This window comes from Sciurus carolinensis, chromosome 18, assembly GCF_902686445.1.
Source record: "Sciurus carolinensis chromosome 18, mSciCar1.2, whole genome shotgun sequence".
Classification (NCBI taxonomy): domain Eukaryota; kingdom Metazoa; phylum Chordata; class Mammalia; order Rodentia; family Sciuridae; genus Sciurus; species Sciurus carolinensis.
Window position 1 is genome coordinate 5,687,137 of NC_062230.1, and position 26,051 is coordinate 5,713,187.

Below are 26,051 nucleotides of genomic sequence, written 5' to 3' on the forward strand. Positions count from 1 at the left end.
CCGAACTCACTCCTGCCTTTCTTTTTATCCTCCCCGCCTTCCGCGCCGAGGACACGCGCGAGGCCAGGCGCCCAGGCAGGCGCGTGCCTTTTGACCCCGGAAGTCCGGGCGGCCGGCGCAAAGCCGGCCGCGCTTTGCGACGGAGCCGTAAAAGCACGCGGGAGCGGGAGAATGGCGCTGTACGCGGCCGCGGCCGCCGTGCTGGCGGGCGTGGAGAACCGCCAGGGCTCCATCAAGGGGCTGGTGTACGCCAGCAGTTTCCAGGTAGCGGCGCTGGGCGCAGGGAGGTGGGCGCCCGGGCCAGGGGCCGCGCGCGGGGAGACGGCGCGCGGTGCCCGTGCCGCCCGTGCCGCCCGTGCCCGGCCCAGCGCCTCCTCTCCCGCAGAACGTGAAACCGCTGTACGCGCTGGTGTGCGAGACGCAGCGCTACGCCGCCGTGCTGGACGCCGTGATCGCCAGCGCCGGCCTCCTCCGCGCCGAGAAGAAGCTGCGGCCGCACCTGGCCAGGGTGAGCCCTCTTGGGCTACTGGTGGAGCGGGTTGGCTGTGCTTTCACTGCGAGCCACGGGCCGAAAGAGAAGGGGTCGTTTGCAAGGAGGAGGGCTGGGGAACCCAGAACCCTGCTGGGGAGCATCCTGGGGACGGGGTCCAAGCCTGGCAAGCAAGGCGCCAGATTCCAGTCCTGCTGCCCCCAGTTTCTTGTGTAGTGATGTACAAGGAAGCCACCTTGACCTACAACGGACCGGACCAGTGGTCTCTTTTTAGCCCTGTCAGTTCTAACAGTCTATAGACTTTTTTTTTTTTTCCCTTTATTGGAGGGGGTAGGTTACCGGGAATTGAACTCAGGGGCACCCGACCACGGAGCCACATCCCAAGCCCTGTTTTGTATTTTATTTAGAGTCAGGGTCTCACTGAGTTGCTTAGCGCCTCACTTTTGCTGAGGCTGGCTTTGAATTCGTCATCCTCCTGCCTCAACCTCCGGAGCCAGCTGGGATTACAGGCGTGCGCCACCAACTTTTAAGGCGTGTTAGGGCTCAGCAGTTTTGTTTTCTTGGTCTTTCCCCCCACCCCAGGTGTTAGTGTATGAGTTGTTGCTGGGAAAGGGCTTCCGAGGGGGTGGGGGCCGATGGAAGCCTCTACTGGGCCGGCACCAAGCGAGGCTGAAGGCTGAGTTGGCGAGGCTCAAGGTACAGCGGGGTGTGAGCCGAAACGAGGACTTGTTGGAAGTGGGACCCAGGCCTGGCTCAGGTGAGCTGGAGGGAATGGGGTTGGGGAGGGCAGTAGCTGTCAGGCCCTCAGAGGAGAGGGCCGTGTTTCTGCTGCTCACCGCTGTTGCTTTCTAGTCTCCCAGGTGCCTCGATTTGTGCGAGTGAACACTCTCAAGACCTGCTCTGATGATGCAGTCGATTATTTCAAGAGACAAGGTTTCTCTTACCAGGGCCGGGCTTCCAGGTGAGAGCTTAGCATCCTGTCTGGCTGCCCTCGTCTAGGGGACGTATCTGGGGTCATGGGGAAGCAGGAGTCTTGGGAAGAGAGATGCTGGGTGGTCGTGACTACTCCTTCTGGGTTTTCCTGTTTCTGGTAGTTTCTCTGTCGCTTTTCAAGGGCTGATTGCCACCCCATCCCTTAAACACTGATGCTCATGGGACTTTCATCCTACCTTTCTTTTCCATGGTAGGGGTGGAACCCAGGCCTAAGACGTGCGAGGCGAGCGTCCCACTGACCTATACCCCTTGGTCCTACATTTCTCTAATGGGTTCTCTGATTTGTTCTCTTGACACTACTCCTGCCTCCCACCTGATTCCTGTTTTCCGGTCTAGCCTTTTCACTTTCCTCGCCCCTTGGGTTCCTGTGCCTGCTTGGCAGAAACCACTGTGCTGTCCATGTGGAACTGAATTCATCCTCTTCTCTCGCACACTGTGCACCTTGGGCATCCCGTTTAACCTGCTGTCTCACCCTCACCCACCCATTTGGTCCTGCCAGAAACTGTCACCCAAGATGGCTCCTTTCTCTCCCTTCAGTCATTTACTACTCTGCTGTTGGCATCTTTTCCAAGTCTTCCTTTTTCCACTCTTCTTGGCCTTAGCCTAGGTTTCGGTGCTCATTTCTTACCAGGATGGCTGAAGGATCCCTGTTCTCCTTGGGGTCAGCCACAGAGAGACCTAACCCTGAGTGAGGCTGCTCCCTGCTAAATAGCCCCTCGGCGCTACATGGTGCTGGGCCCCCCGTGTCCCAGCAGCAGTTACTGCTCCAGTCTTGCCTCCCCTTTTGTCCTTTGACACCTCTGAGAAGCTGTCCCAACCTCTTTGGGTGTTTTCTTCTGCCTCTACAGTGTTACTTGGAGAGCCGGGTATAATAGATAACGCCTTTGTTTGGATTTGAATGTCAGCTTTGCCGCAATTTTACTTTTTTTGCGGTGATGGGGCTGGGTCCCAGGGCCTCGTGCACACTAGGCAAGTGCTCTACCACGGAGCTGCACCCCCAGCTCTTCACAGCCATTTAAAGTACTGGTCGTGTGAATAAGCTGTTAAAGAGGGGCCTGGCACAGAGGAATTCAGAACTCAAGTTGGTGGTTCCCATTTCCTTGCAGCCTGGAGGACTTGAGGGCCCTGAAGGGGAAGCACTTTCTTCTGGATCCCTTGGTGCCTGAGCTGCTTGTGTTTCCTGCCCACACAGACCTGCATGAACATCCTCTGTACCGTGCAGGCCACCTCATCCTGCAGGACAAGGTAGGCAGGAGGGTGGGAGGGAAGGAGAGGAAGACCAGCCCAGCCCGTTCACCTGGCTCTTGTGTTCTGCCTCAGGCCAGCTGCCTCCCAGCCATGCTGCTGGCTCCGCCACCAGGTTCTCATGTCATTGATGCATGTGCTGCCCCAGGCAATAAGACCAGTCACTTGGCAGCTCTGCTCAAGAACCAGGGGTGAGTGCCAAGGTCAGATGGGGTTTGGTCTGATCCTGGATTTTGTAGAAATAAAGAAATCTTTATTCCAAAATATGTTGACGGCTGACAGGACAGACTTGGGGTGGTTCATGGTTTCCCCGGGCAAAGCTTCCCAGGGGCGCAGGTGAGAGATAAGGTTCCTAAGCCCCACAGGCCACTTAGATATTTCCTGTGTCTTGACTTAATGTTCATGGTACTGCTGGTATGTCAGCACTGTGCCTCTCCCTACGATGCCCCATGAATTCTCAAGTCACCCAGTTCTGTCCTCTTTGCTAGGAAGATCTTTGCCTTTGACCTGGATGCCAAACGGCTGGCGTCAATGGCCACTCTGCTGGCCCGGGCTGGTGTCTCGTGCTGCGAGTTGGCTGAGGCCGACTTCCTAGAAATCTCACCAATGGACCAGCGTTACAATCGTGTCCAGTACATCTTGCTGGATCCTTCCTGCAGTGGCTCTGGTGAGATGGGGACCCCCGCAGCCGAGCTGAAGCATACCAGTTTGGGTCTTGGTTCTGACTCACTCGTGACCTTGGGCCTGCAGGCAATGTTCTCATTCATAAAGTGGGACTTCAGCACCAGATGGCAGTCTGGAAAGCTTTGTGACTAAAATACCCTCCTCCCCAGGTATGCCGAGCAGGCAGCTGGAGGAGCCGGGGCCAGGCAGGCCTAGCAGGGAGCGCTTGTGTGCCCTGGCGGGGTTCCAGCAGCGAGCGCTGTGCCACGCGCTCTCTTTCCCCTCCTTGCAGCGCCTCGTCTACTCCACGTGCTCCCTTTGCCAGGAGGAGAATGAAGATGTGGTCCGGGATGCACTGCAGCAGAACCCAGGGTCCTTCAGGTGACGGTCTCCCCAGGGGAGAGGAAGGGTTGCCGAGTGGCCCCTGGAGCCTGAGTTCTCCCTCCTTGCAGGTTAGCTCCTGTCCTGCCCTCCTGGCCCCATCGGGGCCTCAGCACTTTCCCAGGGGCTGAGCATTGCCTACGAGCCTCTCCTGAGACCACACTCACTGGTGGTTTCTTCATTGCTGTGTTTGAACGGGCAGAGGGGCCAAGGTAAGGCTGCCAGGGGCGGCCTGCTTGGGAGGTGTTGGTTGACTGGGGCACACCTGCCTAACCTGTCCTTTTCTTCCAGCTCAGCCTCACAGGCAGCAGCTGTGGCACCAGAACTTGCACCCAGCCCGGCCCCAAAGAGAAAGAAGAGACGGCGAAAGCCTGCACCTGCTGTGTAGGCCGCAGTTGCACCGCTGATCCTGCCCTGGGAAAGGGGACGGCGGCTGCCCTGTGGCTGGCCAGTCAGCGTGTGGGCTCTGAAAGGCGGCTGTTACTGCCGAAGCCCTGCTCCTCCAGGTGGAAGGACAAGAGCAGGGATGTAGCTAGTCCTTTGGGTCCCTCCCCTGGGCTGCCTACATAAATAAAAGACAGAGGAGTCTGACAGGTCACAGTTTTTTATTCTTAATGACATAAGCAAGGAGAAAACCTCACATTCATACTAAAAAGTCCACCTAGACTCGACAGGAATTAAGTCTTTATTTGTAATGGAAAGTCCAGCCTCCTGTTCCGTCCAGCGCACGAACACGTCCATGTCCACACTCACGCCCAGGCTGTAGCAGGCCCCACCCCCAAGGGGTTCTTGGACCCAGCAGCCTGCTGTGGAGCTGAGGTGAACTGTGGGACTAGAACCAGGAGGATCTGCCTGGCCAGACCGAGGCAGAAGCCTCGCTGCTAGACCTATGCCCCCACCCCGCCAACCCCAAACAGGTGTGGGACTTGAGGTGCAGGCTCCTTCCTCAGCCCCACACAGCCAAGCTGGCAGGTGCCCCACTCTCCTGGGTGGGAGCAGTCCCCTGCCACCAGACATTCAGCCTCAGTCACAAAGGGTACTACAGCTACGTCACATTGTTCATAAAATAAAGAGATACATTTATAACAGACACGTCCAGAAGGAGCTCAGCCCCTCGGAAAGCTGCCTGGGACAGCACTTGGGCCCCTTCTTCACACAGGTGAACCTAACTAGACGGCTAACTCCTAGTCAACAGCATTTATACTTAACCACCTCAATGAACCAAGCTTGAAGGAATTTAAAAGGCAATTTAGCTTAAATACAAAAATAAATTTTTATTTTGTTAAAAAATGTTTAAATATTTTCTTTTAATTTAGACACACGCATTCATACTTCTCCCAAAGAAGATGGGCATGGCAGCAAGGCTATGGGGCCTGGGGAGTGTGGTTTTGGACCCAGGGAGAGAACGGGGGGAAGGGTTGGAGGGGGTCCTGTTTGGGAAAGAACCCAGGTGCCACTTCAAGGAAGGGTGCGTTGGTGTGGACTGGACACTGAGGCCTTGCTGAGGGAGGTCAGGGAGGTGGGGGATAAACGGTGGAAGGAAAGGGTCTCTTGCTTCCCCAAGGCCCCGTCCCCTGGGCTGCCAGCCCTTAGTCTAAACACCACTGGGAAACTCGGGAGCCAGCACTGTGGCCCTCAAGTGGTGCCACTTTGATTAGCCAGGCCCAGAGACTTGAGACAGTTAAGTCCGGCACTACCAACATGCCGCCACACATACAATTCGATTCTTCCTCCAAACTCAATTCAAAGAGCAACAGACACGGGCTTCAGACAGTAACACAGGACAAGGCGTGGGGTGTACGATCCTGGAGAGGCAGAGGATGCCAGTCAGGCCAGCGGGGGGCAGCAGAAAGCAGCGGTGTGGGCACCCTGCCTGCTCCAGGAGCAGCTCCTGGGCGAGGGCTCACTCCTGGCCCTGCCAGACTAACAGTCTTGAGCCACCAAGTGTTTAGGGGCCAAGCTGGCAGAGGGAGGGAGGTGGAACTGGGACTTGGCAGGGTGAAGGGGGCAGCAGGAGCAACACCCACTGGGGTCTCCAAGGCAAAGCTAGATTCAAGGTCATTTAAAAAGGAATAAATCCTGCAGGGGACCAGTGAGGGACAAAGCAGCAAGAAACGGGGAAATAAGAGTCCCCGAAAGGGACCAGAGGAAGAGAACCACTTCTTAGAGCCTAGCCAAGCAGGTGAAGCTTAGGGAGGACCCATTTCCCCAATCCCACCAAACGCAACACTCGGGCAGGTGCCTCGCACACCCTCTGGCAAGGATGGATCTTGGGTAACATGGGGAGAGGCGGCCACCTGACTACGTGACACACTACAGGAGCCAGGGAAGTGAGCAGACAGTATGTACAGATGTTCCTTTAGTTCTCCAGCCTCACCAGTGGAACTGTTCAAGTACAGGTATCGGCTTCAGCCCTGCCCCTGCCGGCTCCTTCCCTGAGGCGCCGCTTCCTCCAGAAGGGAAAGGGCCCAGGGCTGCCACCACTCCCTGGTGGCTGAAGCCAGAGATCTAGGGTAGTTCTGTCTTATGGAACTCAAAGGGTCAGAGGCTCTTCCTAGCAGGTGCTGAGGTCCAGACTTGGGCAAGGGCAGGGGAATGGGGACAGGGACAGAGGCTACTTCTTGCGGGTGTGCTGCCTTCGGGCCTGCAGTCGCTGCCGGGCCCCTGGGGTCTTGGATCCCGCACCGATGGAGAATGAAGGGGCTGTCGATCCTGGGAAGATTCGACAAGATCTGTCAGGTAGCTGCCACTGGAGCACGCCGTCTCGAGGCATTAGCTCTAAGCCAGCAGCGATGGGGCTGGATCAGGGTTCCCCGAGCTGCCGCGACAGCCCCACGGAGAGGACATCAAAACACAAAATCCCGGGAAGTCCCAGAGGGAGGCCACAAATCCATTTTAACTTGACTCCCCAAGTGCTCCGGGACTGTCTTCTCTCTCAACTCTGCTGTCCAATTCCATCCTGGGTGGTGCTGGACCCCCATAAGCCTGAGCTCACAGGGCCAGGAACCCACCCCAATCCAATCCCTCAGCAAGGAGGGTAGATGACACTGGCAACAGAGATGGCTACTTACCGAAAGGCCCGACTCCAACAAATCCCTGGGTGGGTGTTGAGGAAGCCCCAAAGGACAGGCTGCTGCCCACTGTGCCCACTCCAGCAGTTGGGGTGCTCTGCCCAAAAGTGGGTGTGGAGGTGCCTAGAACAGACCAGCAGAGAACTGTAGAGACTGAGCCAAGGTAAGAGGGCAAAGAAAGCAGAAGGCTGAGGGTCTGCTCTCTCGGGGGCGCTTCCCACACCTGGTTCACACCCCCACAGCCAACTGTGTGAAGACTCAGGTGTAACACCTGGAGCTCAGGTAGCCTGTTGGCCCCTCAGTGCTGAAGTGTCCATCTCTGCACTTCCCTGGCCACACCACCGCAGCACGGGCACTCAGATCGTCCAGGCTTGCCTCTGCTGTTCTCCAGTGACCTCCCTCCAACAACCCCACTCCCGCCAGCACACGCCCTGTTGGACAGCTCAACTTCTCCTCCACCCCAGCCCTACCTGCAGCCTGGCTGCTCCGCCCGCCACACCCTTCTCCCCACCAGATCCATTTGGGGCTGGAGGGGCAGGGCCTTTCTGCTCCCAGATGCTGAGTCCAGGACACTTCTCTTTCCTGGCCTTTAATATCCAACTGCTCTGAACTTCAGATCACCAGTCTTGCTCCTGTTTAAGCATAACCTCAACAGCTGGGAGCTGCTGGGGACGACACCATGCTGACTGGGCTCCCCTGGAATCCAGGCTCCTCCCATTCTGTAGCACTGGGGCTGAACCCAGGGCCTCACGCGTGTGGGGCAGTGCTCTCCCACCGAGCACATCCCAGACCTTGTGTATTTGCCCAGGCTGGGCTCCAACCTGTGACCGTCCTGCCTCCCAAGTCACTAGGGTTACAGGCACACACCACTGTACTGGCGCTTCCCTACTTGGTGAAGGAGACAGAAGCTGATGACCAAAATTCACTATCCAAATGGCAAATGAGACCACTTCATTCTTCTTCAAATTCTATAAAGATTTTCCTTGATACTTAAAAGAATCCAAACACTGAAGCCTGATGCTCACCTGTCTCAGAACCTTTCACACCACGCCCTCAACCTGCAGCCAAGCTCGCCTGCCTTCTGCCTGTGAACACGGCAGGCTTGCCCCTGCCTTTGGACCTTGGCACCAGGCCTGCTGGCTGCCATCGTGCACACTCCCCTGCCCCCTTGGCAGAACTGACTGCTCAGGAAGGCACTAGTGAACTCTGAGGGCCACCTGCATTTACTTCTCATATTTACCAACACATTCCTTCACCCAGCGCCAGGCCTGCAAACCACACCCACTCCCAATCTTACCTCCAAACACAGGCTTGCTCTCAGGGGTGCCGGCCACGTTGAAGGCAAAGGGTGTGCTCTGGCTGGGTGCACCCAGGGCGTTCTGACTCAAGCCCCCGCCAAAGGGGGTGGTGGTGCCTGTGGTCCCACTCTGTCCAGCTCCAAAACTGAATGCCCCGGAGGTGGAGCTGGGGCCTGGGGCTGCCACACTGAGCCCGAAGCCCCCACTGGAAGCTGGGGCTGCAGATCCCCCGAAGGTGAAAGGGGATGGAGTCGTGCTGCCAAACACTGAGCCACTGGTCCCACTGGGGGTGGTCTGGGTGGTAGCTCCGAAGCCAGAGGTGGTGGCTGCACCAAACGAGAAGACAGCCGTGGTGCCGCCAAAGGCTGGCTGCGCATTGGCAGGGGCGCCGAAGGCCGAGGCCGTGGTCTTCAAGCCAAAAGCCGACTGTGCTGAGCTGCCAAAGGCTGGCTGGGCCGGCGCTGGCGCTGCAGATGGGGCAGGGGCCGCTGAGTTCCCAAAAGTGAATGAGCTGCCAAAGCCTGGGGCAAGGGCTGGCTTGGAGGACCCCTGCTGCTGCCCATCAGTAGCCCCGAATGTGGGCTGGGGGTTGGCTGCTGGGTATGCTGGGAGCGGGGGCTTGGTGCTCGAGCCAAAGGGAATGTTGAACGCAGGGGTGGTCGTGCTGCTGAAAGTCAGTGTGGGCTGGCTGCTGGTGGCTGCGGCTGCGGCTGCGGTGGTGAGGGAGCCACCAAAGCCACTGAAGCCAGCAGTGCTGCTGCCGCCGCTGCTGCTGCTGGTGGCCGTCTCAACAGCACCAGGCAGGGACTGGCCAAAGGTAGCAGCTGCTGTGGACGCTGGCAAGGCAGTGGACTTGCCAAACTGGAACACAGAGCCCACGGCTGGGGCAAAGCTGGTGGCAGAGGCAGGGGGCGCCCCAAAGGGGAAGGGCTGCGAGGCAGGGGTCACACTTCCGGTCGCGCTGCGCCCAGTGCTAGCCACGTTGCTGACCCCGAAGCAAAAAGCAGGCTTAGAAGCAGAGTCTGTGGGCACACTGGTGGTGGTGGTGGCCACGGCAGAGGTGGCAGTGGCCAGGCCAGCAAAGAGAGGGGCAGCTGGGGCTGCAGCAGCAGTCGCAGCAGTTGTTGGCTTGAAGGAAAAGGGAGCAGGCAAGGGCACAGACGCAGGTGGCCCCAGGTCACCAAAGATGGGTTTAAAAGTTGGGGTGGCAGCGCTGGTGGTTGTGGGGAGGGTGGAGCTGGAAGGAGCTGTGGCTGCAGTGGAGGGGCTGGATGGCAAGGGGCCTTCGCTCTCGCTTTTAGGTGGTGTCGCGAAAATGGGCTTGAACATGGGAGAAGCAGAAGACACGGCTGGGGCGGCCGGGGAGGGGTCAGAGGGCACGCTGCTCGGCCCGCCAAACAGCAAGCCTTGCTTGGGGGTCGGGGAGGGGGCAGGCGGGCCTGAAGCTTTGGCAGGTGTGTCGGCCTGAAGGGCTGGAGGTGACTTGGTGTCAGTGATGGGTGCCGGGGAGGAAGCAGGGACCAGCCCCAAGAAATTGGCTGTGGATTTTGAATCTGAAGAGGTGCCTGGCAGGGGCCCTGGTGGTGAAGAGCCGAGAGGGGCCAGAAGGCTGGGTGTCTTCAGAGGTGAAGGGGCCATGGTGGTTGCCACTCCGGCAGCTTCTGGGAAGAAAACAAGGAACCTGAGTTCTAAAGACTTCTAGTGGAGGGAACCAGCACGCCTGCACTGTCTGGTGCCTTCCCCAGGCCAGTCAAGAGGGGTAACTAGGGGCTGGGCTGTGGCTCAGTGGTAGAGCGCTTGCCTGGCATGTGTGAAGCACTGGGTTTGATTCTCAGCACCACATATACTATATAAATGAATAAAATAAAGATCTATCAACATTAAAAAAAAAGTACAACTAAGTCTATGCCACAGTCCATTAAGCAAACTCAAAGGTTCTCCTGTCTCCACCCCTCAGCCCACAGGACAGAGGGGATAAAACAGGGCCTCACTAGAGGTGACATGTGTAGACACCAAGTCATTTAAGCACTGAAGTCCAGTTTCTCACCTGGACAGGTTTGTTTGTGAATGGAGGTGCGTACCATGTCCACCCACCAGGTGCCCAGGCGCCAGAGGAAGCTACGACCGTGAGGGAGGTGTCTCTGCTCCTGGGCCCCCCCGGGGGGGGGGGGGAGGCTGCACCCTACACCTGAACCAGCTCCGCTGAGGTGCCCTAGGAGTGGGTCACACCCAATGCCTCCAAGGTCTGGGCCTCAGTCTAGTAAGCCATACTGCCAACACCTACAGGGCGTGACTCATTCACAGATGAGATGAAGGCTCAGTGGTCCCAGAACTGCTCTCTGAACCTGGAGCCCACCTCACACGGAGCCTCCTGAGGCTCCAGCGGGCGTGCCGAGCCAGGAGGCTAACCTCTAGACTGACAGAAGCGCTACGCCTGGGCTTCGTCCCCAAGGTTGACGCCTGCAAGGCTGAAGTCAGGCTGCGCTGGCCCACCCGGCACAGGGGCACCCTGCTTACCTGGGAGGGATGGGCCTGGGGGGCTCTGCATCTTCTTCAGGCTCTCTAACAATGGGTTGGTGCCTGTGGCTGGGGAAGAGGCTGCTGAGGAAGTGGTCCCCACCGCAGGCAGGGTAAAGGTGAAAGAGGGCTGAGTGGCAGGTGGGCTCTCACCCACGGAGTTCACAGGAACATCTAGGAAGAGAAGCAAGATTAGACTCTCCTCCCTTCCTGATGGCTACAAGGAAGCTCCAGGCCTAGCATAACTGATCTGGAAATTCTTCCCCTCAATAGTGTTCACTGTGCTCCAGGATTCAAAAACCTAGGTGGCTGAGCACGGTGGCACCCACCTGTAATCCCAGTGGCTCGGGAGGCCGAGGCAGGAGGACCAGCCTCAGAAATTTAGCAGGGCCCTAAGCAATTCTGTGAGACCCTGTCTCCAAATAAAATACAGAAAGGTGGCTGGGGATGTGGCTCAGTCGTTAAGTGCCCCGGGGTTCTAGGCCCTGTACCCCACAACCCCCAAAAAAGAAAAACAGGTGGAAGAACAAAGGAAAACAGGGAGCTCTCTCCTGGGAAATCCTTTAAAAGAACTACCCACATGTCAATTTTCCAATGGGCCCCTCATGTCAGCCTTACCAGCCTTGTCCTCCAAGACCTTATTGAACCATTGGAGTGAAGCTTTCTTCTCAAGGTCAAGGTCCTCAGCAGTGACAGAATAACCGAGCTGAGGTGGTGGAGGCTGCCACAGAGGAACGAAGAGGTCAGGTCATCGTGAAGCAGCTGGCACAGACTTGCAGTTAGCCCTCCCGAGATAAAAGAGGGCCGGGGGTTGGCCAGACATACCAAGGTCAGCTGGTCCCCTCGCCTGGAGGGCAGCAGCGGGACCTTCCGTTTCCGCTGTCCAGAGCTGCCAGGTGTAGCTGGGGAAGCCCACGAGTTTTGCTGCTTCTGTGTGGTTGTGTCTGCAACTGAAGAAAGGAAAGGGGCTGCTAGCTTCCTTCCCTCTACCTGGAGGGCAGGGCATTTTTCTGTCCACTTGGCTTTTAACACCGAGTTGTCAGTGGGGGTCTGGAAAGGTGCTATCTTCCAGGGTTGGGGCACCCAGATGGTGTCTGAAAAGATTACTTCTGACAGTTGAGAGGAAAGAGTTAATTGCTCCAAATGCAGCATCCAAAGCTTACTGGAAAGTTGTCAACTGGACGCTCACAGATGGCTCAGAGTGAGCTCTTGACCCAGTGTCACACGGGACTTGTCTGTACTACTTTCTCCTTTATACTGTGAAGCCACCCTGACCTAGGCAGGGAGTGCCTAGCCAGGTATCCTCAAGGGTACTTCCAGCCACTCACCCCTCTCTCCCTGGAACTCCTTGTCGGCCACCAGTGGAGTCGGGGAGCTGGAATGTGGACCCGGCTCCTCTTCTCTGCAAGGGTTTGAAAAGGTGGAGTTTAGTTTAGAGGTTCCCTGACTAGATACTAGATAACGTTTACACCCCCTAACCACCAAGTGGCCAAAGCCAATCCTAGGCCACACCATTCTTAATCATGATTTAAGATCTCAGTATGTGAGCACAAAAAAGGTCAAAGGAGAATTTCTACAGAAACAAAAGCCACAGAGAAACCCGCCTTAAACCAACCACAGCACATTCATCTTCAAAACCTTCCTCAGTCTGCCGAGTCCTGATCTCCACAAGAGCAGAGCCGCAGCTGGCTATGTACCCAGAACCCTCTCTGTATTCCACTGAGCGGCGGCTGGAGCATGAGGCAGAGCAGGGGCCTGTGCAGCCAGTGAGGCCGCAGAAGAGCAGGGGGATTCTGGTGGGCACTGCACTGCCCTTCTTCGAGTCTTATACTCCTGACCCACTGAGTTAGAGTCATGCAAAGCCCAAGAGCCAGCTCCATTCCCTCCCTCCTCACCTCCCACTGTCCACACAGAGCTAAAGGTAACTGCAGGAGGTTGATGATCACCTTGTTTTCTTGGCTGGCCTCTCCGGGGTCTGGGAGCGGGAGGAAGCTGGGCTAGAGAAGGGGGATGCAGGAGGACCACTCCTCTTCCACAGCTGAAATCAATGAGAGTTACACAGGGAGAGTTGAGCACACAAGCCTTGAGATAGTTTTGCACTGCATGTAAAGTCTCTTTCTAAGGGACTAAAAAATACTTCTTTGTGAGATCCCTGAAAAGAAAGTCAATTGTCAGTTATGGAATTATGGCAATTACAATTATGGAAGCAAAAAAGGAAAGAAAAGTTTAAACATGGAAGGAAGGAATAAACCTTTTATATATGTTAAGAAGCAGAATTAAAGATTTTCAGTAGCAGTGCAAAGCTATCATGCACACAAGTCTACTCTAGACTGTGTATGGAAAAGTAAATTTATACACTCTTTTAGTGAAGATAAGCCAGTAAACTAAGTCTTCTTTTCATTAAGTTTAGTTTAATTAACTTTATTTTTTGTGATAACAGAGACTGAACCCAGGGATGTTCTATCACTGAGCTATATCCCCAGATCTCCAGTCCCCTTTATTTTTTATTATTTTTTTTGTGGTGCTGGGGATTGAACATGTGCATGTGAGTCAAGTGCTCTACCAAATAAGCTACATCCCCAGTGCCCCCTTTATTTTTTATGTTGAGACAAGATCTTGCTCAGTTGCCCAGGCTGGCCTCAAACTTATAATCCTCCTGCCTCAGCCTCCCCAGTAACTGGGATTACAGGTATACGCCACCACACCTGGTTGTTTTCTTAAAACATGCTGTCATGACATTCATGATTTTTGCAACACTATGGCATTTATGGTTATGTGAAGATCATCCACAGCTGTCTCTTCTACCAGGAAAAGTCCCTGACAGCAAAGATACAGTTTTCACCTTTGTCTCCTCAAAAGCCAGCAGCAAAGTCAGCAGAGTCTACTGACGGAGACACAAAACCATCACCATGGTTTAGTTTTTCCCTACTCAAAAAGCTTCCAGTGATTTCTTACCTGCAACAGTTGCATCACGTAAGTACAGACAAGAGAACAACATTGCTTAATAAGAGTTCCAAAGAGGAAATGAGACATGAAGGAAGGCTGGCAGAATAGTGGAGCATTCCCCAAAACCCACACCAGGAAGCCCAAGGCCCAACTTGAGATGAGAAAAACCCTCACATCAAGTAGAGCTGTTCTGCTCAATAAAGGACAAAAAAAGGACAGTCACGGGCTGGGATTGGGGCTCAGTAGTAGAGCGCTTGCCTACCGTGTGTGAGGCACTGGGTTTGATCCTCAGCACCTCATATAAATAAAAATAAATAAGTAAAATAAAGTTCCACTGATGACTAAAAAATGTTAAAAAAAAAAAAAAAAAAAAAAAAAAAAAAAGGACAGTCACTTGGAAAGGCACGAGTAAACAACGGTCTAAAAAACATGGGATTAGAGGGATACAAAAGAACAGGACAGGGAAATCCAAAGTGATCTAATCATTTAATCCATGAAAACCGGCATTTTCAAACACCTCAAATCCTTGATCCTCGCTCACTGGTTTTCAACATGACTGCTCTTCAGTCACCTGTGGAGCTTTATGAGAATGTTTATTAATGTCTGGACCTCAGACCTTGTACTTCTTAGTTTTTTGAGATGGGGCCTCCTCCCTCCTCAGGCTCCTGAGTGCTGGGTCTATAGGACAGTACCACTGTGCACAGCATCATGCCTTTACCTTTTAAACCAAGTGACCTGGAGGCTGAAGGTCACACATCCCATGACCATGATGCTCGGCTGAGGCTCTCATGCACAGATGTAATAAAGATGAGGGTGCCGGGCATGGTGGTGCACGCCAGTAATCCCAGCAACTCAGGAGGCTGAGGTGCTAAGCGACTCAGTGAGACCATTTCTAAATAGGATGTTAGAATGTGGCTCAGTGGTTGAGTGCCCCCAAGTTTGATCCCTGGTACAAAAAAAAAAAAAAAAAAAAAGAGGGCACGTGCTACCACTCCTGTCCAACACTGTATCACGGGTCAGCCAAGTGCAACAAGGCCTAAGAAGACAGGAAGGGCTGGGATGTAGCTCGGTCCCAGAGCACTTGCCAGTAGGTGAGAGGACTGGGTTCAATCCCCAGCTGTTCATTTCAATAGAGAAATGGACAGAGAGACTGGAAAGGGAGAATGTCATGAGAGAGCATGACCATATATACAAAAATCATAAAAAATACACAGATGAATATTCAGAATTCAGCAAATTTTTCTGAGTACAAAATCAGCTCTATTCCTACACACCCACAAACAATCGTAACGATCCTGAGAAGGAAGGAGAAAACACAGACATCACAACTTCAAGACTGAGGCACAAGGGTAGAAAAACAGACCAAGAAGACAAAATAAGAGTCTAGAAATGGAACTGTACATGTGGACACTTAAATAACGACACAGCTGGGGCCCCACAACAGGGAAAGGACATTCCTGTCAGTAAATGTCGCTGAGAGAAACAGGCATTCCTAGGGGAAATAATTCTGATCCTCTCCCTTACAGCACACACAGAAACCAATTTCAGGTACATCTGATCATAGAGTTAAATGTGAAAGGTGAAATAATAAAGCTTCTTGAAGGTAGCAGAGCAGAAAACCAACACAACACAACCTTAGGCGAAGATTTCCTGAAGGGTACACAAAATACACTAACCCTCAGACAAGATGGCATGCCACTGAGGGACTGAGTTGATGCAAAACAATATGACAGAGGGCCTTGTATCTAGAATAGATAAGAACTTCCTCAAATCAGTCAAAAAAATAGAACCCAACAGAAAACAGTCAAGAAACCTGAACATGTATTTCTTCCAGGAGGATATATGAATAGTCAATAAACAGTTCTCACTTCTGTCTCACCAGTTGTCAGGGAAATGCAAAGTAAAGCCACAATGAAATACGATTTTACGTTCACATGATAGAGAGACTGACAATACCAAGTGCTGGTGAGGATGTGAAACAACAGGAACAAAATCATATATTGCTAGTTCTAAAAGTATAAACTATAAAACTCAAGAAATTGTTTGGGCCAGACACAATGGTGCCAAGTCTGTAATCCCAGTGGCTCAGGAGGCTGAGGCAGGAGGATCATGAGTTCAAAGCCAGTCTCAGCAACTGAGCAAGGCCCTAAGCATCTTAGTTAGAACCTATCTCAAAATAAAAAATAAAAAAGGGCTGAAGATGTGGCTCAGTGGTTAAGTACCCCTGGGTTCAATCCCTGGTACCAAAGAAAAGAAAGAAAGAAATTGGCAACATCTCCTTAAACTAAACATACACGAACTATACATGTGTACCAAACAAAAGACTTACCTAAAAATGTTCATAACAGTATCATACATAACAACCCAAATTGGACACTCAAATATCTGATGGTAGAATGGTTAATTGTGGCATATCCCATTACAGAACAGTAGAAAGCGACAATAATGAATGACCCACAGTGACTGCAATAGGTGGACGAACCTCACAAGTAAAACGCTGACTGAAAGAAGTCAAACACAAAAGGACGCATGCTCTATGTTTCCATTTAATTCAAAAACAAGGAAAACTATTTATGGTACTAAAAATATTCAGGAAGGAAAAGAAGAAGGGGTACAGTGACAAGGAGTGCGAGCCAGGGGAGGTTTGGGTGTTGAAAATGTCTTATTACTCGACCTGTGGATGGTGTGGTTAGGATCTGTGTTTCTCTGTATATTACACAATTTTCAAAAGCCATTGAAGAAGACAGATTTTATGACAAAGAATGTCACATGAGATATAATAGGTAAAACACTCTCTGCCAGTCATGTGCTGCAGGGCAACATTTCAGTCAATGACAGACTGTATAAGTGGTGGTGGGTCAGTAAGATTAGCCTGGAGCTGAAAAACTCCTCTACTTGGTAACACTGGCATTACTTATGAATTTGTGGTGACGCTGGTATGAACCTGCTACACTGCCAGTTGTGGAAAAGCGTAGCACAGCCAGGTGCCGTGGTACTTGCTTATAATCCCAGGAGGCTGAGGCAGGAGGATCCCAAGTTCAAGGTCAGCCTCAGCAACTTGGTGAGACCTTTGTCTCCAAACTAAAAAGTAAAAAGGAGTGAGGATGTGGCTCAGTGGTAAAATGTCCCTGGGTTCAATCCAGCATTCCCCGCCCCCCATAAAAAGGGAAGCTTGGGCTGAGGCTGTGGCTGAGTGGCAGAGTGCCTGCCCATCATGTGGGAGGCTCTGGCTTCCATCCCCAGCACTACATAAAAATGAACAAATGAAATAAGGCATTCTGTCCATCTACAACTGGAAAGACCTGGGCCCAGCGTCTGGAGTGTTTGAGAATGGGATTTGGGATTCCAGGTCAGAAAAGAAAAGAAAAGAAAAACTTAGCACATATAATTATGTAGACTACCCAATTCTCAGTGTCTATTTCTTTTTTCTTTCGGTGGTACTGAGGATTAACCGGGGTCCTGAGCATGTCAGGCAAGTACTCTACCACTCAGACACACCCCCAGCCTTTTTATTTTTTGAAACAGGGTCTTGCTGAACTGCCCAGGCTAGTCTCATGATCCACCTGCCTCAGTCTCCTAAGTAGCAGGGTTTACAAGCATGTACCATCATGCCTGGCCAGGATCTAATGCTTGATAAGGATAATAAAATAAATGACTATGCTACTGATTTATGTATTTATTTAGAGTGCATTCCTACTTACAAATAAAAAAAGGTTTACTCTAAAACTACACGTTACATCTGCAGCAGACTCATCCACCTCGTGTTTACGAGTTCCTTGGTTGCATCAAGAGGCCACACCGAGTGGCTGATCTGTACCACCTGGGTCATGCAGGCGCACTAAGTCTATGACGCTCACACAATGATGAAAAAATCACTAATGACACATTTTTCGTTAAGTGACATTGACTGTACCTGCACATACGGTAAGAATGTTAACAACAGCAAGCTATGGGGCAGAGACTAGGAGAGACAGGATGATGGAATTTTGCTTATTTTTCTTATTTGTACAAGAAGGTTACCTATGCTTTTTTTGAAACCAAGAAAGGCACACATTTCAACAAATAAGAATAACATACAGTAAAAAGTAGACTCTTATTGGGCACAATGGCACAAGTCTGTAATCCCCAGCTACTTGTGAAGCTGAAGCAGGAGGATATGCAAGTTTGAGGTCAGCCCTGGCAACCTGGCAAGACCCTGCCTTCAAAGAATTAAATAAATAATAATGTCCCTATTATCTCAATAAATATTGTCAGTTTCTACTGCACTGCCAGTTGTATAAAATCATGGCACATATAACTATGGACAGTAGCTACATGATCACTTTTAAAAGATTTAAAGACAGAAGGCAAAAAACAATATGGAATAAACACACACAGTTGCCCAGGTAAGATGAGGCTACTACGTGTAGTTCTGCACATTGTTTTTTGTAAATTTTTAGTGAGGTTGTGGAACAAGAACAAAATCATATCGTGCTAGTTCTAAAAGTATAAACTGAAACTAAAAGTAAAGGTACACTTGTTCATAGGGTGCTTCCTAAGAGCAGAGCTGCTGGGTCGTAGGGCAGCATCTCCAATGCTGACAATTCCCGCCACCCACCCTCTGGAGAACGAACCAACACTCCCAGCAGCAACGTGCAAGAAGCCTGTTTCTGCTAATATTTCTGTGGTTTCCATTTTATATTTAAAACTTCATTTCATTTGGAATAGGTTTCCCTAATATAGAAGAAACTCTTGAAAATGAGAAAAGACCAGTAGCCCTTCAAAAAAATGAGCAAAAGATAATGGAATGTAAAGTAAAAATAATCATTCAACATATGAAAAGACCATGTTCACTCATGAGACAAAAATTAGATACTACTCTTGGCCTGCCATATAGGTGAAAACCCAAAACTGTGATAAGCTACTAGGTTGGCCAGAATGTAGAAATGCTCTCTATCATGCCCAGTGCTAACAGGATGCTAGATGGTACACACTGAATCAACCAAAGAATTATGACCCCAATTTTTTTTGTGTAAGAAAACATAAAAATATAAAATCAGAGTAATTTTATGTAAAAAATCCTGCCATCTTAAACATGAGTTTGAAATATCATTATGAGCTAACAATTTTGATTCTTCTTTTTGGAGGATCTATATCTCTTATCTCTGCTAAAACCTAGACTAGTCTGTAATAAAACTTCGACTGGAAGAAACCAAAACTATTTGAAGAAATGGCCAACTTTAAACTGGAGTGGAAATGTACAAGGATTTGTGGGGAGGGATCAAAAGCAATGAGATTATTTATCCAAAGACTGCTGGGGTCTAAACAAAAGGATACAGGAGCCAGTGTTTTTGTTTTTTTTGGTACTGGGGATTGAACCCAGTGGGGGTGCTTAACCACTGAGACACATCCCTAGCCCTTTTTGTGAATTTTGAGGCAATGTCTCGCTAAGTTGCTGAGGCTGGGTTTGAACTTGTGATCCTCCTACCTCAGCCTCCAGAGCCACTGGGATTATAAGGCGTGTGCCACTGGCACCCAGCAACATGAGCCAGTTTGAAAGGACTCCCACCAGCCAACACTGTAACAGTCTGTGTGCAAAAATTCACTACAACTGAAAAGCATGAAATATCTATAAAGATTTAGAAGTTAGTGAAGATAATTACCAGCAACAGCAAAATTCCCACTGGTTCCCTCTGCAGTCAGCTGCGCCATCTGATTACCCTGTCACCTCTCCAGGAGGTACATTTTCTTCCACACAGATTATCAGGTAAATATATGCAGGTACCACAAAAACTGAATATCCCCTTTGTAACCCACAACAGCAGCAGATCTAGGTAAAGATGACAAATGGCTGCTTAAATCACCAAGAGGAAAAGCCCAAAGGAAAATTTAAACAGATCAGACCAGCAACACTAAAACCAGTGGTCAATATTCACATCCCTGAAGCAGGAAACCAAACATCACCTGTCTGCTGATGAGATGCGATAGGAAATAGAGCACCACCTGTGCAGTAACTGCTCAAATAACTGCACTTGAATCTAATCAAGCTCTAGGATCCAGCTACTCACAAGGAAAGTAGGAGAGAATATGTCTTTTGACACTATAGGGCTGGGGTTGTGGCTCAGTGGTAGAGTGCTTGCCTAGCATGTGTGAGGCACTGGGTTCGATCCTCAGCATCACATAAAAAGAAATAAAGGTTCATTGACAACTTAAAAAAAAAAAAAAATGACACCACACTGATATAAACTGAATTCAGAATGTGGGAAATTCTGCAGAAAAAAGGGAGTTTTTTTAATTTTTAAAGCATAAAAAAAGGGACCTAAAAATATTATAGAATAAAAGACAAATGTAGAATTACAAACGTAACGTTCTGAGTTTCGGTAGCCAATAAAATGCTGGTAACTACTGAAGCTACACTGGAGTTTTCATTATATTTTCTGTGTATATTTGAAATTTTATATAAAAGAATTTAAAAATAGGAATTGTACCTGTGAGATGCCTCGGGTAGAACTATAGGAACTGGTAATCGCATTGCGGCTGGAGCTGGGAATGCCACCTGTGCACGTGCTTGTCAGGGAGCTCACAGAAGAGGTGCGTGATCGCTTATTCAAGTGGTCGTCTGCGCTCTGGGAAGTGAGACCTCTCTTCAGAGACCCAGGCCTAACCAAAGGGAAAAGGTTAGATGTACTACTGAAGGCAGCACCCTTCAAAGGTTCCATCCGTGGTTACATACAGCTAGAAGGAAGTGGACAATACTCTTAATTGGCACTGCTCATAATCTGGCTAAATATATCTGACAAAGTCAGTAGAGAGAAAGCCAAATACCACAAGTCATTCATTCTACACTGCATTAAGAAGTCTTTCCCTAAGCTCTCACCCATGGAGCCTACTTGTAGCCATATCGAGCATGTGACAGTCCTTTACCTTTTGGAGGACCACTACGCTTCCTTTCCTTATTTCTCCTGAGAGCACTCTCCTCTGAGGTAGTACTTGCTAGTACTTCTATATCCTTAAAACTCCCTCACCCACCACCACCACCTCCTTCTGGCTCTTTCAATCCCCTTAACATTCCCAACAGCCCAACTATGGAACCAGCCTAGGTGTCTGTCAACCATTGAATGAACTAAGTGTGGTATATATACACACAGTTTCATTCAGTCATAAAGAAAAATGAACTCATGTCCTCTGCTGGTAAATGGAAGGAACTGGAGAACATGCTCACTGAAATAACCCAGCCTCGGAAAGTCAAGGGTTATATGTTTTCTCTCATATGTGGAAGCTAGGGAGGAAAACCAAAGGGTGGGAAGTATCACAAAAACAGAATGGAGACCAACAGAGGAAAGGGACCAGAGGGAAGAAGGCGAGGGAAAGGGGAGGTACTGGGAAAGGAAACTGACCAAACTACACTGTTATATTGTGTTGTGTATGAATGTAACAACGAATCCCAGTTATGTATGCTTGTAATGCACAATGAAAAGGAACCCCCCCCCTCAAAAAAACAACAAATCCCCTTAATCTTTTGGTTGCTTGATTGGGATAAATTTCAGTTTGCATACATCCTTTCTTGTATGTTGAGCTGAACACGAGGTTCTGTGTCAATCCAAGCATAACTATGGAAAGCGGGAGGAACCACTTCCCAGCTTCATTCTAATCGTCTTCTAACAGCACAGAGTGGGAACATATCAGCTTTTGTGACAGTCATACCACACTGCTGATTTAATGTAAGTTATCCTAAGCCTTCCCACACATACTTCTGAGCTATTTCCCCTTCCATTTTTTTCCCCCTATGGTGTTTTTTTTTTTTTGTTTGGTTTTGTTTTTTTTGTTTTTTGCATAGATACTGGGGATTGAACCCAGGGATGCCTAACTACTAAGCTACATCCCTAGCCCTGTTTATTTTTTACTTTGAGACACAGGATCTAAGTTGCTGAGGCTACCCTCAAATTTGTGATTCTCCTGCCTCAGCCTCTAGAGTAACTGGAATTCCTGGTGCATGCCACCATGCCCAGCTCTTCCATTGTACTTTTAAACTCAAATGCAGAAAGTTAACAGTTATCTTAAACTTTGTCTTTTTGTATTTTATCTATTAAACAAGCTTTGTGATCCTTCTGTTTACTTACCTGGTTGTCAAATACACTTACTAGCCCTCTTAGCTCTAGCATAGTTCATTCATATTAATGTGAAACTATGAAAAGAAATTGGACAGAAGATGGTTAATTGTGGCAGGTCCTCCCTGATTTCAAAACATGTGAACCTGAACTATGCAAAAAGCAAAGAGGAAAATCTCTAGGGCAACAGATGTGATAATGCCCTTTTCCTCGATGGTTGATATTTCATTGAGATGAACTCTCACTTACTTAGGCACAAAAGAAGCAGGGACTCCATTGGCCACCAGGGGCTCAAATGCTGAATGTCCACTCCCACTGCTATCATGGCGCCTACAATAAACCAAAAAATTCTCAGTGAAATAACACGATCCCCACCCGGCTTAAGGCATATTCTCAGATCCCTGGGATTACAAATTGCCTCTCTGGGACACAGTTTACATTCTAGACAAGGCAAAGGTTGTTTTAAACCCCTAACATTTTGAAAAGTAAATTTAATCTGAGGCAGCCCTGGTAATGAAGGATAGCATGAAAATACTTTAAAGACCTTTTGAACTACACAGGTGCATCAATTTCTTATCTGCTAACTTCACACTGAAGTATTATGTTCATAAATTAACCCAACATCCACAAATTCGGCGGGGGGGGGGATCCAAAATGTGTTAGGAACCAATCCACACACCTCACAGTGCTCCAGAGGTTAACATGCTAAAACTGTTAGGTAAAAAATCTATGCCACATATAAGAGCATGGAAATGACACACATGATCATGGCTTATTTCAATGAGAAAGATAATATCAAATCTTTAGTTATAGGTGCACCAGTCAAGAAAAATCATCATCCTGGAGAACATGAGACACCTATTTGTACCATAAAAATGGTCACTATTTCTTCCCTGCCCTCTGCCATCCGTTTTATTTTTGCAGTAATAAGGATTGAACCCATCGGTACTCTAGTACTCTACTACTGAGCCACATCCCCAGCCCTTTTTAAAGTTTTTATTTTGAGACAGGGTCTTGCTAAGTTGCCCAGGTTGGCCTTGAACTTGTGATCCTCCTGCTTCAGTCTTCTGAGTCCCTTGGATTATAGGTGAGTGACACCGCACCAGGCATCTCCTGCCATTTCTGCTCAGCTAGATGATATTAGCACAAATTGCTCACTTACCACAACTGAAACTTTTATGTTGATCTTCCTATGTTACTTAATGCACATGCATGAATTAAGATTTCCTTTACTTAACCTTTGTCTTCTACAGTACCATGGAGGGCTGACTTTGAAACTGCTGGATATGAGCAGTCTAGTCAAGGTAATAGGGACAAATCATACACTTCAGGTGTGGGGGGTTCACTGTCTCCTCGGAGCTCTTCCCTGATTACATTATATGAAGAAGTCCTCTTTTCCTTTATCTTCCTGTTTTGTTATTCCCATATACTTACAATCCGTGATTATAATGTTCATTACGCCATTTAAAAAAATTGCCTGTCTCCCTCTAAAAGAATCCCCACAGTGCTGGGACTTCTGTCTTGTTCACTGTTCTGGCCACAATTCCTGGAAGGGTCTGGCATAATAGTGGATGTTCAATAAATATTTGTTTAATTGAGTAAGTGGAGAGCTGGGGGTACAGTTCAGTACTTTCCTAACATGCAGAAAGCCCTGGGCTCCACCTCCCACATTAGGAAAAAAAAAAAAAGTGGAATCCTTAGGTGACTCCTTGGTAAGCATAAATAATCCTGTATCCTAAACAGCCACTTCAACTGCCTCTCATTCTCTACTTAGGAAGCTTTTTACTCCATATTTACTGAGAAATCATATAAACAAAATAAGGAAATTGGTTTTATTTTCATACTGCTAAACAGACCATACTCTAGTTTACTTTTCTTTCACAAGTATTTCCTTGAGTAAAGTTATATTTAAACTGGTAGTCACCCAAGTAATTGAACATAAAATTGAGAAGATTAAGCATTCTCTCCCCAAAATACTCTACACATTTATATCAAAAGTAGGAGGCCAACATGGATGATCTACAGTACTTACGGAAAGAAAACGTTATAAAAATTAAACAATCTGTCTTACAACTGAATAACATTAATGTTGTTATTACCAGGACATGAAAGAAGGGGATCTTAAAGACTCTCAAACCCAAGCTGGCTACTGTGTCTTTATAAGAATGACCTAGATTTCACTGAACACTCAGGATCTGCATGGGAGGCCCATTTAGCATTCTACCAGTCCTGATACCTTCTCTTATTCTCTTGGCCTTCCACAAATATTTGGTCTTCTTCCTCCACAATCCTTTTTTTCCTCTCTTTGAGGGCATTCAGTACAGTCTCCTTTGCACATGGGTCTGGAACATTACTTGATGGTGAGGGCAGTGTTGAGTTGATTAACCGCTCTGGTCTGTAACAAAAGACAAAATCTAGCAGTACGCTATTTTAATTGCTTTACCACACAGCATTAGACTTAAGTCACTGGAAACCACAAGCTAACCAATAAGCAAAAGTATCATTTATATAGTCACAGAAACTGTCATGAGCCATGAAAGCTACTGTCAAGGACAAAAAATAAATGAAGGTTTTTATTAGAATTTGGAATTTCTCATTCAAATAAGCAGTCATTTCTTTATCTTTTTTTTAAAATGATTGTTTTGTCAGCGGAACATCTGTAGAAGAAAAAAGGCAGACACAAAGGGAGAGCACTCTTCAATAATACTCACATTGGAGAACGAGTTAGCTTGCTATCCGGAGGAGCAATCCTCACTGTCACTGGGCTACACACCATTTTGGAGTTCCGAGCAGAGAGCACAGCCTTCTTGTGACAACCATTCCAGCACACTGTGGGTAGCACCCCCAGGAAGGAATACTGGGCCTGCTGGATTGGATAGCGTCTTCGAGGGGTTATTACAAATCGATTGGGTAAAGTCCCACAATCCCTACAGGGAATATGAGAGACATTATGGAACCAGAGAAGCTTAAAAGAACATCAGACATTTTCCAGAGAGCTTCTCTCTCTTTCTAAGCAACACAGAACACAGTATTTTCATGGCAAATTTCCCTTATTCCATCTGTGAGCAGAAAGTGGCAGCTGTTCAACAGCTGTCTCCACCACAGACTTCAACAATTTTAAAGTGAAATTGGAAACCTTGCCTACGCAAGTACAGTATGCTACTGGGTTGCACTGGGAGGAATTTTTCAAGAATCTTTGGATCAGTTTATGCTAATCAGTAAGATGCACCTTAGTTCATTTTCTCAACTAAATATATTTATCAATAAATCTAACATTTTCACCAGGTTTTTTTTTTCTATTTTCTTATATCACTTGGCTTTTAAGACTGATGAAAATGTCTAACTTGGTCAATTTTACCAGTCAGGTTTTGTCAAAGAGGCATTTCCTGAGACACTGCTTTGAGATATGCTGGTATCATTTCTCTTACTGGTCCAGACAAAAACAGTCAATGCCATGTGACTACACTCAAAGGAAAAGTACCTGCGCCAATTTTAGAGGCTTAGTAAGTATTCTTCCCAATCTACACTGCACTGACGCTGAGGCAGGGTTAAGAGCTGGAAGGAGGAAAGAGTTTTAGCAACATATTTCACCCTCAGGTAGAAGCGGGCAGGAGTCACACGCCAAGGTTTCCTTAATGAGGGCAAAAACCACACGGAATGTGTTTTGGGGGTTAAAAAAAAAAAACGGGGGTCGAAAGTCACGCTCTCGGTTCAGCCAGTCTCCCCAGTCCCCTCACCTGTGCGGAGGCCTCCTGGAGGGTCGGAGGAGAGGGGTGGGGGGAGAGGGGTAAACGTGCGCGACGCGCTGGGCCGCGGGCGGCGGGGAGCGGACGGGCGGGCGGCGTCCGGGCCGCTCCCGCGGGTCCCTGCCTTCCGGGGCGGTGGCAGCCTGCGGCGGGCCGGGCTTGCCCAGGTAGCTGCCCATGAGGAGCAGTTCGGCGGGGTCGGGTCCTTCGAGCAGGGTCCGAGGCTCTAGGAGGCTGCCGTTTACTGCCGACTTGGCTGGGGGCGAGGCGAGCAGCGTTCGCTGCCTCCGCGCGCTGCGAGCGAACGACGGCAGGGCGCGCGGGCCTCGGGGCTCGCGGCTCAGTCCCCACCAGGCCGCGGTAGCCCCCACGGCCAGCCAGGCCAGCGCCGCCGCCGCGGGCACCAGGTACAGCACGAGGCCGAGCAGCACGAGGCCGAGCAGCGCCGCCCCCGCCGGCCCGCCGCAGCCCCGGGCCCGGCCCCGGCCGTCCCGGGCGCTCGCTATAGGGGGCCGCCGCCGCTCGCCTCCTCCAGCCGCCGCAGCCGCCGGAGACATCGCGGCTCCGCGCCGCGGAGAAGACTTAAATATCCCAGCGTGCACCGCGCCGCGCGC

The 26,051-nt window shown here is 49.7% G+C and overlaps 2 protein-coding genes across 3 annotated transcripts; one reads left to right on the forward strand and one right to left on the reverse strand.

The window, feature by feature from the left end:
- The first annotated feature begins 120 nt into the window (after positions 1 to 120).
- Positions 121 to 5,062, forward strand: Nsun5 (NOP2/Sun RNA methyltransferase 5). Its single transcript, XM_047533526.1, has 10 exons — positions 121 to 264; positions 386 to 508; positions 1,073 to 1,247; positions 1,343 to 1,451; positions 2,590 to 2,728; positions 2,804 to 2,919; positions 3,217 to 3,395; positions 3,562 to 3,772; positions 3,844 to 3,984; positions 4,064 to 5,062. The coding sequence occupies exons 1-10, from the start codon at positions 172 to 174 to the stop codon at positions 4,158 to 4,160; spliced, it is 1,383 nt and encodes a 460-aa protein (XP_047389482.1). The 5' UTR covers positions 121 to 171; the 3' UTR covers positions 4,161 to 5,062.
- Positions 4,361 to 26,051, reverse strand: Pom121c (POM121 transmembrane nucleoporin C). 2 transcript variants are annotated; one of them, XM_047533525.1, is made up of 13 exons: positions 25,429 to 26,051; positions 24,403 to 24,618; positions 23,928 to 24,086; positions 21,941 to 22,021; positions 20,072 to 20,243; positions 12,605 to 12,696; positions 11,987 to 12,060; positions 11,484 to 11,608; positions 11,277 to 11,379; positions 10,659 to 10,832; positions 8,141 to 9,799; positions 6,844 to 6,966; positions 4,361 to 6,484 (listed from the first exon to the last, which is right to left on the reverse strand). In XM_047533525.1, the coding sequence occupies exons 1-13, from the start codon at positions 25,992 to 25,994 to the stop codon at positions 6,387 to 6,389; spliced, it is 3,642 nt and encodes a 1,213-aa protein (XP_047389481.1). In that variant the 5' UTR covers positions 25,995 to 26,051; the 3' UTR covers positions 4,361 to 6,386. The 2 variants fall into 2 exon arrangements, with proteins under 2 accessions (XP_047389481.1, XP_047389480.1); XM_047533524.1 differs by having other exon boundaries at positions 8,141 to 9,802; positions 25,429 to 26,050.

What these genes read in the sequence shown, in the direction of transcription:
- Nsun5 (XM_047533526.1), top strand. Translation starts at nt 172, where the DNA reads ATGGCGCTGTACGCGGCCGCGGCCGCCGTGCTGGCGGGCGTGGAGAAC. An exon ending in GGGACCCAGGCCTGGCTCAG is followed by an intron (nt 1,248 to 1,342) that starts GTGAGCTGGAGG and finishes GTTGCTTTCTAG; the next exon opens with TCTCCCAGGTGCCTCGATTT. An exon ending in GAACGGGCAGAGGGGCCAAG is followed by an intron (nt 3,985 to 4,063) that starts GTAAGGCTGCCA and finishes CTTTTCTTCCAG; the next exon opens with CTCAGCCTCACAGGCAGCAG.
- Pom121c (XM_047533524.1), bottom strand. Translation starts at nt 25,994, where the DNA reads ATGTCTCCGGCGGCTGCGGCGGCTGGAGGAGGCGAGCGGCGGCGGCCC. An exon ending in AAGCTAACTCGTTCTCCAAT is followed by an intron (nt 24,087 to 24,402) that starts GTGAGTATTATT and finishes CTTTTGTTACAG; the next exon opens with ACCAGAGCGGTTAATCAACT. An exon ending in GAGCAAGCCTGTGTTTGGAG is followed by an intron (nt 6,967 to 8,140) that starts GTAAGATTGGGA and finishes GGTCTGTTCTAG; the next exon opens with GCACCTCCACACCCACTTTT.